The sequence below is a fragment of the Hemiscyllium ocellatum genome, chromosome 17 (genome assembly GCF_020745735.1).
Source record: "Hemiscyllium ocellatum isolate sHemOce1 chromosome 17, sHemOce1.pat.X.cur, whole genome shotgun sequence".
In the NCBI taxonomy this organism is placed as follows: Eukaryota; Metazoa; Chordata; class Chondrichthyes; order Orectolobiformes; family Hemiscylliidae; genus Hemiscyllium; species Hemiscyllium ocellatum.
Genome location: NC_083417.1, coordinates 42,540,344 through 42,554,211, shown reverse-complemented (window position 1 = coordinate 42,554,211; position 13,868 = coordinate 42,540,344). Strand labels below are relative to the sequence as shown.

The 13,868-nt window shown below is 39.1% G+C and overlaps 1 protein-coding gene across 4 annotated transcripts in view; it reads left to right on the top strand.

Moving 5' to 3' along the window:
- Window positions 1–13,868, top strand: part of znf423 (zinc finger protein 423) — a 374,786-nt gene that overhangs the window by 310,063 nt on the left and 50,855 nt on the right. For all 4 annotated transcript variants that reach the window (XM_060838114.1, XM_060838113.1, XM_060838112.1 and 1 more), the window contains one exon: window positions 13,694–13,825. In XM_060838114.1, the coding sequence (XP_060694097.1) occupies window positions 13,694–13,825 (132 nt within the window). The remainder of the gene's footprint in view (window positions 1–13,693; window positions 13,826–13,868) is intronic.

Here is a 13,868-nt window from a genome sequence, read left to right as displayed (position 1 = left end):
ATTTAGTATATTCCCAATCTGAACCTTGCAGTGAAGTTAGAAACAGTTTTGTTATGTTGTAATGAAGTTTGCCATGTGTATTATCATTGAAGATTCGAAAACTCGAGCATCAGTCTACCTGAAGAACACACAGAGGTCATTCATTTGCATGACAACAATTGCTATACTGTCAGAACCCTCTGTTTATCTCAGGCAAACAGACGTACTGTTTCTAAATTCCTTTTTTAGGAATCCAAGCTTGGTTACAACATTTACCATTAATGTTTGGACTGTGATGAAGTATATTTCATGTGCTAGGAGTTGAAAATTCTTTGGATAGAACTTCCATATTTACACCTGGATCCTTTATCAACAATAAATTATGGACAGAATCTTACTGGGTTCTGAGCAATGTGGGCTATGACCAGATTTGTGGCACAATTGAACAAGAAGTGTTGGGAGACCCATCTCAATGTCAGGCCACATGTCTCCATCTTGTATGCTTTTCACAAGCAGCATGATGGGTTTCTGGCTAGGCAGCAGTGAGTTGGCTATTAAAGGGATTGTTACCTCCTAAATGCCCTGCTGATAGCTCAACTCGCTCACTAACATTCAGCTATCTACCAATTTTGCCAAGCAAGCTAGACATTGAGAAAATGGGACCTGAAAAACAGAACAGGGACCCAGCTTGCTTAAAAGGAACTCTGCGTTGGAGACCAGACACCAACATCTTGGGGTATGCTCCACGAGATAGACACTGGTATCCGATATGTGCCAGCATCGAAGAAATTACAGGAGGTGCCTGTGTTTCATTGCTGCACCAACAACTCTGACTGTAATGTTGCAGTGTTGTGCACTCAGGGACATGCATCCAGCTCCTGGATTGGAGCAGGCTGCATCTCCAGACGCTTTGCTTGCTGTCTTATCACTCACTCACTCTGAGTTTACTTGGGCACTCGCAGCATTCTTGTCTTGCATTGACAATTTGTAGTTTTCCCCTTTAGCCAGAGGCTCATATTATTTCTGTCTTGCCATGTAGTGAAGTGTGTGCATAAAAGAATGAAGTTGATCATGGTCGTCAGCAGATCTCTGTCAAATCAAGGGGATAACTTTGGGGGATGCTAGCACAGAAAGCTAAGGGCAGTCTCTGAGGCAGGTTCACCCCTCCTGCAGCATTCTTTTCTCCATACTGACCTCCCAACCAAGCTATCCTCCCCCCTCTTTCTATGTGAAGCAACTATGCTCTAATACACTCACGCAAAAGTAGACTAAAGAAACATTTCTTAATGGTGGTAGGATAGGATAATTATTTACACTTCCTTCAGGAATGATTAGACAGGTGTCGAATAGATCTACTAGGATGACACCAGTCCACAGGCTAGGAAACAGTTTGCCACCCAGACCAGTCAGAGGCGAGGAGCTGAATGCCATATAGCCCATCACCCATGTTGACTCTTCCTGCCTTGTTTGTTTTCCTCCTGGAATGCCTGTATGTTAAGTTTGAAGGGAAATGAAGATGGGTGACACAACTGTTACTTTTGATGCAGGTGGGGGAGTTGTCCAGTTGAGTGAATACGTAGCACAGAGGGCTTTCAGGGTTAGTGGTTTTGGGGGTTCAGGTGTGTGGCAGTGAGTAAGGGAAGATGTTTCAGGCATTGTTAAGAGTGGTCGAGCATGCGCCTTGGTTGGAGGTGGTATGTGAGGTATCCGAGAAAATATGATACTTATACTGGCAGGTGGAGAAGATCATTGATCTTTAATTGGCTGAGGCAGCTTTAACTCCAGGGGCAAACTCCGACCAGGTAGCCCTTGTCTAGTGTTGTTGCCTTCACTGCTGGTCCTGGATGATGAGTAAGCCCCAACTCTATATTACCTCATCCAACAGGACCTCCAGGTTCCTCTCCACAAAATAGGTATGATTTCCCCACTACATCACATTCAGGCTAAATGTTATAAATGTATATTTGTGATGGTTTGGGGGGGGGGGGGGGGGGGGGTGGTGGAGGGGAGGTTGGAAGCTCCAGACTGACAGTACCTGTCCAGTACACAGCGAAATAATTGCAGAGCGTAGAGTGGAGATATCTGAAAACGCAGCTATTAATGGTGGATCAGTTGAAGTCTGGAATGCTCAAGAGGGCAGGATTAAATGAGCTTAGCGATTTCAGAGTGTTTTGGAGTTGGAGGAGATTATAGATCGAGGGAAGGACAAAACCGTAGAAAGATTTGAAAACAAGAAAGAGAATTTTACCATCAAGGCTTTGTTTTACTAGGAGCCAATGTAGATCAACAAGCAGAACAGTGATCAGTAAATGGATTTTTGTGTGAGTAAGAGCAAATGCTGGAGGCATGAAGATGATCTCAAGTTTGGGAAGGATAGAAGGAAAGACTGACCATGAATGCACTGGAATAGTGAAGTCTAAAGGTAACAAGGACAAAGGTAGGATTTTGAGCAGCACATGAGCTGAGGCAGTGACAAAATCAGACAGTGATGTTGAGGTAGATGTAGAATTGTTTTGGACATCAAAAAGAAAAGAGACATTTGGACTATCAAAGAGCTGCATGTTCTTTTGTTAGGGATAAACTTTTATCCAGTACTGCTCAGCAGATAAATGGGTCCAAACCAAATTTATATAATTTTCAAATGATGTAATAAGTTTACTTAAAATTATGTGGCAATATTATGCAATTAATACCTTTGGAAAGTGCTATTTAGTATTCTACTTAATTGTTCTGCCATATAATAATAAGTCACCATTAAATTGCATTATGTAGAATGCAGTAGCCACACAATAGATATGAAATAAACTTTGCACAGAAACTTAGTTATCTGTTTCAATCCAAGTTTGATAAGGATTAATTTCCATCCTCTCAGTACTGGAGCTAAGATCGGTGTATAATCTCATTCCTCAAGGTTTAATTTATTGTTGAAGAATTTTAAAAATGCAGAAGTTAACATTTTAATTCTGTTTGACTTTTCTCTCTATCTCATTTCTCTCAGTCTTTCTGCTTTATTTCTTGTTTCATACTGATTTGATATTGGATTCACCCAGTTTTACTTAGCTTTCTTCTCAATTCTAGCACTATTAATTTCAGGATCTTTTAGTCCCATTGTTTAAGCTAAATAGTTGCTTGGCCTGCTTGAAACCTAAACATGCAAGATTAAATCTAACAGCACTTTTATTGACTTCCATAGCATGTTATGGCCCATTATGTTTAAGCTAAATTTTTACTAATGCAAGCTGTCATAGTTTGTCATAGATTATTTTGAAACACAACATTCATTTGATCCAATCAGTTGAGACGTATTTGTCGAATACATTTTAATATTATTTTTAAAATTTTTAAATCTCTAAATTTAAATCCAATAATCAGCAAATAATCTGTGGAATAATACAATGATTTCATTCCCCACGACAGTGTTAATCTAGAATTTAAAATGTTTTTAAAATCTATTTCTCATCCCTATTTTAAAATTCCAATATTATTGTGTGGCTTAAAAGAGAAATCAATTCTTTCAAAAAATTGAAACCGATTCCTGTTGAATATCTTATTTTAAAATCTGGTAGGGCGGATTAAATCATTGAAGAAATGGGGGCATGTTTTATCAGGATTTCAAGAATTAAGTTGTGACTCTTGCTGTTCCCGCCACTACTGTAATATTGTTTCTTTTCTGTTCTCTCATTGTTGCTGCTGAACTAAATAATTTAGAACATACAAATACAAAAAAAAACAGGCTAACTCTATTCACTGTCTGTGAATTGTTAAAAGTTATAAATTAGAATCTTTCCCCACAAAGCAATATTTTCATAAATTTCACATGCGTAACTTTGTCTAAAAACACTTATGTTGTGTTGCGATGCCATTTTTCTTCAAGAATTACCTGTAATTATTAAGTGATAAATACACCATTCTGTATCTTACTGCATCATAGTGCATTAGGATAAAAATAACATCCTTTTATAATCACTTCTGTTGCTGTTTCATATGCATTCCTCAGTTTCTTTCTTTCCCTTGTCTCCTCATATTTTTTCATATCTCAAGTTATTTAGCACTTGTCTTTAAATAGATTTCTACTGAATTTGTTTTCATAGAGAAAAAGGTAGTTTTAGCAAAAATATATGCGAGTAAAATCTCAGAGAAGTATTAAATACAAGAAAATCAGTAAAAATGTACATACTGATATGGTTTAATATTTAAATATGTTATGTACTGTATTTCCAGAAACTATCCAGCTTTAGGCTTTAATTCAACCAGATCATTTAGATATAAATTTAATAAAATAAATATAAATTTAGATATGATAGACACAGTGACACATAATGTCTGATATTACAGTGAGTTTTCCCCAACAAATGCTGTGGTCACAATATTGAATAATTTTGAAATCAGCCTGTACCCATGATAGTTGAGTTTATGTATAATGGAAAATCTCTTTGTTCTTTGATAAGTTAAGAACATTTTAACAGCAGAAAATCCCTCTCCCTTTCAACTATCTGTGGCTGACCCAATTTGCTAGCAATCTTGGTGTCATATTTGACCCTGGGATGAGCTTCTGAACACATAGCCTCAACATTGATAAAACTGCTTACGTTTACCTGTTTAATGCCACATAACTTTGGACCCCGTCCAGATCATTTGAGCTAAAACCCACCCATGCCTCATTATCGCTAAACTGAACCATCCCAATGCACTCCTGGCCAGTCTCCTATATCCCACCCTCCCTAAGTTAATGATGATTTAAAACTGCTATCTGTTTTCTAATATGCACCATGCTATATTGACATACTACGCCTGTGTTCACTTAATTTTCATGTTTGGTTTCAAATCCCTTCATGATCTTACCCATACCAATCTCTGTAACCTCTTTTAGCTTCACAATCTTTTAAGCTTTCTGTGCTCTTTCAATTCTGACATTTTGAGCAACTCTTTGTAAATCAGTGTGCTAATTGTATTTATACCTTCACGTATCTTGCTATAGGCTCTGGGTTGCCCTTCCTAAACCTGTCTGTTTCTTACTTTTTGAGGTATGGGATGTTGAAATCTGTTGCATAACCCTCTTTTGAAGTGCCTTGGGACATTTTACAATGTTACAGATGCTATATTAATACAACTTTTTGATTAAAGTAAGAAACGTGTCAACAGAAGCCCACCAAAAGATATGTGCTGTTAAACAAAAGGATAATATAAAGCATGTTGGAATCTTCAACCAAATGCTGGAAATGCTCACAAAGTCTGGCAGCGTCTGTGGAGAAAAACAAAATTAGCATTTCATAGTCAATGATCTTTCATCAGAATATGCTGTTAATTATAATGATCTAAAAGTCCTGAAACAAGTGTGGTTTTAATTTAAGGCATTTGAGATACTTGAGAACCATCTTAAGAGTGTTTATTGCTGTGTGATTTGTGTATGCACTGTACCACATCAATAAACAGGTATCATGCAATGAGAGCATGAATATTAAAAAGGAAGTCTACTTTCTCATTAAAACTGCAAAAACCACAATAGAACTATGACTATTAGAAAGCTGTTCGCATACATTAAGTATACTATTAGTCTTTTTAGCTAGTACTTTGTGTCTGCCTGGTCATAAGTAGCAAGGTCACCCCTGCTGCTCTGGGTGCAGGTTCTCTCTGTGCTGCCGGTATTTCCTCCTTTTCCTCCTTTCTCCCTGGCACCATCTTTCTTTCTTCTTTCTCTCCTGAGGTGCAGATGGCCACATTTGCAGGTTAACTGGAACAGCTGGAGGCGCATTATTAGTTCCCTGCTGCGAACTCATATTTGCTTAGTTTTTTTTTAACTGCACAGTAATTTATGACTTTTAGCCACTGATGTAGCTGGTACCCTTGTTTTGAACAGACTGATCTGCGTTCAAAATTCATTAGCATTTGTAAAAATGTTGAAAAAGAGGATGCAATTGTCTTTTTAATCAATTAATCAATAATTATTGTTCACAGAGCTATAGCAGCTTTGAAATGTAAACAACATGAACTGTAGCAGACATTGATCCCTAAGGGGATTCTAGACAATATTTATACTAGTGCATTCATCTGTGGTGACAGTTTCTAAGGAGTGCAATAGTAGATCATAACTGCCATGAGTGAGAAGTCAGCAGACTGCTTATTCCACTCCATTTACTGTTTAGAAGGACAATAAATAATTACCTTTGTTTTAAATCTGTGTATTCTGAAAGATTTTAAGCTCCAGCTGTAACTTTATACACAAAAGGGGATTAAAGCTTTTATAGTTTTAATACCGTGCCAACAAGATGAACTCCCTTAAGTACACTTTGTATGTTAAATTAACAATGAAAACGCAAATATTTATTTTTTGCATTATTGCATGGCTCATGCAGAAATACAGTGAGCCAGAGAAATGTACGTCTTGCATATATTGGTAAGTTTAAGGAGTATCTCCCCTTTTAACTTCAGCTTATTTGTATTTTACTTTTAGGAAGCATCTACTGTGTTGACAGAATGCTGTGTGTTTTAGCTGCCTAATTACATTAAATGTGGTGATCTGTTCTTGACTTATTGTGCAGATATATGGGTAAACTTTGCTGTCTCAGGGGTTTACATATTGAAGTGTGTTAAGCACTGGGATGTGGTGCCTTGAAGTGTTGGATTCAGACTTGAAATCCAGATTTCTTTTAGAATTGCATAGGTTTGGACCCCATTCCATGCAGTTGCTTGTCATACTGAACTTATCTTGAGTAGAACCTAATCACAATTTTTTTGTTGTACTTAGTTTTCTCTTCGTTACTTTTAAACTTTACGAGCAGCTTTGACTGGGAAGTGATTGTTACTTAAGTTGTTACAAAAAAAGTACACTTTTGGTTCATGGTCTGTTGATTAGTAACTCCCTCAGGTGGTCTGTGGACCCCTGCGGGGCTGCAAGATGGTTTCAAGGAGTCTGCCAAACATACCCAGAGAAAGTGTACATAGAATGTTAAAATATAAATCAGGAATAGGCCATTCAGCCCCCTCAGGCAACTCAATAATATCATGGCTGATCTGATTGTAAATTCAAATCCACATTCCCACTGATCCCTGATAACGTTTCACCTTCTTTTTGTGAAGACTTCCATTGATTCACGACCGTCTGAGAGAAACAAAATCACTTCAACTCTGTTTTAAATGGACAGCCCCTGATTTTTAAATAGGGACCTGTAATTCTAATTCTCCGATGAGCAATGTTCCCTCCAAGCTGCACAGCCAGCCAGAGGTTCCAAGCATGCCAGTTGGTGTGATTAGGATTTTGGGTGCAGAAAATAACAAAGGTGAGCATTGCTCATAAGAGAAAGTGTTCTCTCCACATCTGTCCTGTCATAACATCTGGTATGCTTCAATCAAATCGCCTCTTACTGTTCCAAATTCGTGTGGATACAAGCCTGAGGTTTGTACAACCTTTCCTCATAAGACAACTTGCTCATTCCAAGTATTAGTCTGGTAATTTTTTTGTAAACTGCTTCCAATTTATTTACATCCTTCCTTAAACTTGGTGACCGGTACTGTACGCAGCACCCCAGATGCAGTCTTACCAGTGTTCTGTATAACTGAAGCATAACCGAAGTTATGGAATCCCTACAGTGCAAATAGAGGCCATTTGGACCATCGAGTCTGCACAGACCCTCCAAAGAGCATCCCACACAGACCTAGCCCCCTGCCCTATCCCAGTAACCCTGCATTTCCCATGGCTAACCCACTTAGCCTACTCATTCCTGAACACTACAGACAATTTAGCATGGCAATTTAACATTCCATTGCCAGAGGAACTGGTGGAGGCTGGTAAAACTACATTTAAAAAGCACTTGGATGGGTATATGAATAGGAACGATCGAGAAGAATATGGGACAGATGCTGGAAAATAGGGCTGGAATAATTTAGGATATCTGGTCACTGTGGATGAGTTGCACTGAAGGGTCTATTTCCGTGCTGTTTATCACTATGACTGAATCTATCATTGTACTGTGGGAGGAAACTGAAGCACCCACTGGAAACTCATGCAGGCACTGGGAAAATGTGCAAACTCTACACAGATAGTCACCCAAGACTGAAATCAAATCTGGGTCCCTGGTGCTGTGAGGCAGCCGTGCTAACCACTGAGCTACTGTCCGATCCAACCCAACCCTCTCCTTTTGTATTTGAAATGAATTGACTTGAATTGAATTGAATTCCCCTCACAGTAAATAATAACATTCTTACTTGCTATACCTGTATAATTGACTTTTGCAATTCTTGTATTGAATTGAATTGAATTTATTGTCATGTGTACAGAGGCACAGTGAAAAGTTTTGTCTTGCACGCAATACAGGCAGATCACATAGTTAAGTAGCATAGATAAGTAAATAATAGATCAACAGCAGCAAAAACAAAAACACAGGTACAGGTGAATGTTAAGAGTTTGTGAGTCTATTCAGTATTCTAACAACAGTAAGATAGAAACTTTCAAAACCAGCTGGTGCGTGCATTCAGGTTTCTTCCCCGATGGTAGAGGTTGTAGAAAAGCATTGCCAGGGTGGGATGGATCTTTGAGATCTTTTAACTTGGGCAGTGTGATGCCTCTGCATTTCAGAGTTCTGCAATATGTCACTATTTAGATTTTCTTTATTCTTCCAACCAAAATGGACAATGCCATACATTCCCACATTACTTTGCTCATTTAACCTATCCATTTTTTTGGTAATGAACTTGTGTCCTTTTTACAACTTACTTTGCTATTTATCTTTGTAATGTCAGCACATTTGGAAATCACTTTGTCCCTTTATCCAAGTCATTTGTATGAATCATAAACATCTGAGGCCCCAGCACTGATTGCTGTTGAGAACCGTTCATTATACTTTGCCATCTGAAAAAGATCCAGTTATGTCCATTCACTGCCTCCTGTTAGCCACCCGGTGTTCTATCTATCAATGTTATCCATAACACCACGTGGTTTCATTTTCCATAATAATGTTTGATATGCCACTTTATCAGGTGCCATCTACAACTCTAAGTACAATGCATCCACCAGTTCTATTTTATCCACGGCACATTCCACTTCCTCAAAGAACTCTAATAGATTGTTAAATACAAATTTTCTTTCACAAAACCATGTCACTTCAAACTTATCTGAGTGTGTTGCTGTGACTTTTTAAATACGATTCTCCGTTTTCAGTCTGTGTAGATGTTAAACTAACTGGTTTGTAACTTCCTGCTTTCCATCTCCATCCTTTCTTGAATAACTCGCATTCCAGTGGAACCTAGTCAAAGGAGTTCTAACAAAATAAAAATTGCAATTTATAAACCATTAATTACTAACAACCCAGAAGAAATAGCTACATTTCTTTGAATGGATTGTCCCAAATATATTATGTCCTTGTATTCTTTGATAATGTTGATTGTGAAGCAGTCAAGACCAAAGCGTTGTTTGATTCCAAGGAGGAAGTTGGATATAGTACTTGAGGTTAAAAGGATTGAAACAAATGGGGGAGAAACAGGCACAGGTTATTGAGTTGGATGATCAGCCGGGATCATTTTGAATGGTGGAACAGACTCAAAGGGCTAAAGACCTACTCTGCTTCTATTTTTGACGTTTCTGTGCAAGTGTTTTATACATGAAAAACATTCAACACTGTTAAAGACATTTATGTTCAACCAGAGAGAGACTAATCCAGTCAGCAACATTGGAGTTGATAAAGATACCAATTTTGAGGGTGCCAATCATTTTATTAGTTTCCTAGATCTATTTGTTCTTCATGGTGACAGTCAGTTATCAAGAAGAACTTGATTGGAGATACATGAAAGAATTTAATGTATCTGAGCAGTAAAAGTGATAACAAGGTTACAAAATGCTATTTCATGTTTCTATTATTTGTGTGACTGAACTCTCTATCAAAGGCAAATCTAACCCACTACACAATGATCTCCACCAAAGGTAGGACAGCAAAGCAAGTCCCAAATCCAGGAATAGCATTGAACTCCTACTTTTGGCACCAATTCTGACTGCCCATCCAGCCACGCTCACGATGAGTTTGTGTTGCTGAGGCAACATACATGTTTACATATAGGTTGTGGCATGGATCACTGGATAGTGCCAGTAGAACCTTCAGTTTCTTCCCATCATATGGCAGACAAGGAGTTTCTCCTGCTCTTACCATCTGCCATTGTGTGTTGGAAGGATTTGAAAGTTTATGCCCAACCTTTTTGGCCATATTAAGAATGTATCTTCCTTGACCACCAAGTCTTGGAGTGGGACTTGAACCCGGAGCTCAGGACACGAATGCAACCTGCTGTGTCAAAAGTGTTCCATTGAAGATTTCATAATGCATTTTCCGTTTCTAAAGTGTTTTTATTTAGCCTGTTTTTCTAATCAACCTGTTCAGAGATATTATTACACACCTCTGGAGCAGGTGGAACCTGAACTTGGACCTCCTGGTCAAGGAGTAAGGACACTACCATTGTACCACAAAATGTGTTTTTATTGGGGTATTTGATTCAAGGTGTAAGTATTTGTGAGAATTGAAATTTTTTGCTAAACAGCAGCCAAAGATTTTCAGATAAGTAAAACTAAAAGAATAAATATATTTTTAATTTTTTAAAATTTATTTCTTGCAGAAAATCTATGTTTTATGGTTTTCAAAGAATCTTTATAACATATGAGGGAGGTCTCAGAAGAGTTGAGAACCCCTATTCTAGATCATCACTTAAGCTAATTCTAGCCCTAAGGCTCCCTGAATACTACTTTGCAGCACAATTGTGGTGAAATAGCACACACACTGGCCCATACTAAAAGATGTAGATGTAGTTCCATGTTCTGTCATGGCCAGCGTAGGGCTATCATGTTTTACAATTGGATTCAATTCCACCAGGGCAGCTGGTCAGATTTAAATTTATTTAAATTTTAATGGAGTCTGCAAAGGGAAGCCTGTCTCAGTCATGGTGATCATTAAACTATCGTCGATTGTTGTACAAACCCATCTGTCTCACTGAAGTCCTTTACTGAACGAGATCTGCCATTCCAACCTGGTCTGACCTACATGTGACTCCAGGCCAGTAACAATGAGGTTGGGTCTTAACTGCCCTCTGAAATTTCCCAGCATGCCATTCAGCTCAGGAGCAGTTAGGATGGATAGCAAATGCTGGCCTAACCAGCATCACCTGCACCAATGAACAACTAATAAAACACACACAGACCCACAACATAAATTTAGTTAGAGTCTCTATATAACCACCACACTCATTCTCAAACTCTCCCGCACATCCGGCACGCACGGACATACCCCCAAACTCCAAATAGATAGCTACCTTTTCAACCTTTTGAACTGGTGACCTTGCCTAGAGGATGCTTTCCTGTTGTACACTGACTTAAAAAATATTGAGAAAAGCAGCATTTGCATTTGATATTTTTTATGCTGACCACACTACTCTTGCATGCATACTCTTTTATATTTGTAGCATTCATCTTTTTAGAAGCTTTGTTTCCAATGCCCTCTTTATTCTGTCAGAATACAATCATTTACCTTAGAAGAAGAGAGAGGCTGAATAAGCTGGGACTGTTTTCCTTGGAGTGCTGCAGGCCGAGGGGTGACCTCATAGAGGTTTATAAAATCATGAGAAGCATGGATAAGGTAAATATACAAGGTCTTTTGGCTGTGGTGGGGAGTCCAGAACTAGAGGGCATAGGTTTAGGGTGAGAGGGGAAAGATTTAAAAAGGACCTAAGGTACACAAAGGGTGGTGTGTGTACGGAATGAACTACCAGAGAAAGTGGTGGAGGCTGGTACAATTACAATATTTAAAAGGCATCTGGATGGGTATATGAATAGGAAAGGTTTAGAGGGATATGCACCAAATGCTGGCAATTGTGGCTAGGTTAATTTAGGATATCTGGTCAGCATGGACTGAAGGGTCTGTTTCCATTCTGTACATCCCTATGACTCTCTCTCTGTCTCTCTCACTCTCTCTGTCTCTGTCTCTCGCTGTCTGTCTCTCTCTCTGACCTCTGTGTGTACCTACAACAAATGGACTTCAAGAAGGCAGCTTACCACCACCATCTCAAGGCCAATTAGGGTGTGGGCAATAGATGCTGGCACACCTGGCGATGATCAGGGTCCATGAATAAAGTAAAAGAACACACAGCTCCCACCCCCTCTCTAGGGTCACTACTCATTGGCTCCCTCCTCATATAATCCTGCAAGCATAATCACAACACCCAGTCATTCACACACGCACATCTGTTCTCCTCACCGCTGCCACAAAAAACCCCACTCTGCTCCCCGCCCCCCACCAACCAAATCAGAGGAAGGTTCTGCAGCATTTGCAATGTCACAAAAAGAGATAGCTGCTGCTGAGGCTGTAAGAGAAATGCGCAGGTCTGCGCCATGTTACGGTTTCTGAGCAGGATTTGAGAGGTTGATGCAGAGTTGTTCCATTTGTTGGGGCCAAGCGGGAAGAGGGGAAACCTCTCCAGTGCCAGTGGCACTGCCCTCTTTGCGTCATGAGCATCCAGTTGCCATCTCCCCCTGCCGTCGACCCTCACCAACCCCCCCCGAAATCTGAAGGTGGCTGCTCTCTTGAAGCTTCTGGTCTCCCCACACAATGCTGGGAAACAGTTCAGCCACCAGCTAACTTGCCACTGACTCCAGGAAGTAGCCCTTCATTGGTCTTTACTTGTCTATGTTCACCAGCCACCTCTGCTTGACAGTATGCCAAGTCAGTAACTTTCCTGTTGCTGAGAAACTTCTCAAACAGCAGGATTGCATCAGGGAGCCATCCTGATATGACTCTGTGGCATTTATCAGCACCTATACCTCTTAGGAGCCTTTAGAGAGCCAGTAAAATTACATCTAGTCTCCAGCAGGAGAAGAGAGGAAGAGGCATACTTGGCATAAAATTTATCTCAGATATATTTCCAATTACATTTTCCTCCTGAAGTTTGTATTGAATTCATTACCTTCTGACAAGTTTATTGTTGGACAACAATTGCTGGATTGCATCAAAATGTAACCAATCCCAACCCATCTCTAATTGACCGATAATGTTAGCATTCATTGTAGCCTATAAGTGTTGTCTAACTGTTAAAGAAAGCAAATGTTAACACTTGGGTGCTATAAAATTGGTACATTTAGCTTTAGCCTCAGTAAAAGCGCAGTAGGGAAGGTGTTAGGTTTATCCAATCAAAAACATCTGTGGTCAGTGCAACTAATCCTGATTTGGTGACAGGCTGTTACCAAGACTCAGCAGGGTCCTAATCTGCTGTCATCAAATCTGATAGGAGTAATAAATCTGTCAGCTCCAAATGCTCATCTTCAGCTGCCAGAAGTATCCCAAATCCATGATATCTATAAAAAAAAACCCAACAGTCATGGTTTAAGGTCAGAGCAATGTTGATTTGTGTTTTCAATATTTTAATGCTACTTAAATCTTCAGGCCTCTTGCAGGTGCAAGATGTATTTTAAATATTGTAAAATACAAATGCTGATGATTGAGGGCAGAAATGCATCATAACCAGCCTTAGAGCAAACATACAAATATTATAGTATGCAATAATAGATTGGAACTTTAATGGTTTTGAACAATATCTATGTATTTTTTAATTGACACCTACCATGATGATATTTGGTACTTGGTTTAGATTGTTGGTTTTCAAATATAAATTTCAAACAGTTTCATTGTGTACCCCGACTTCCAGCCTATAATTTTCTTTAACTAACTGTTAAATTATTTGAACTTTACAGAGGAAGGCATCAATCATGAGTGCAAACTGTGTAACCAGATGTTTGACTCGCCAGCAAAGCTACTGTGTCACCTGATTGAACACAGCTTTGAAGGGATGGGAGGTACTTTTAAATGCCCTGTTTGTTTTACAGGTAAGTTGCATACAATAGAATTTGTTTTGATCTCTTCCACAGT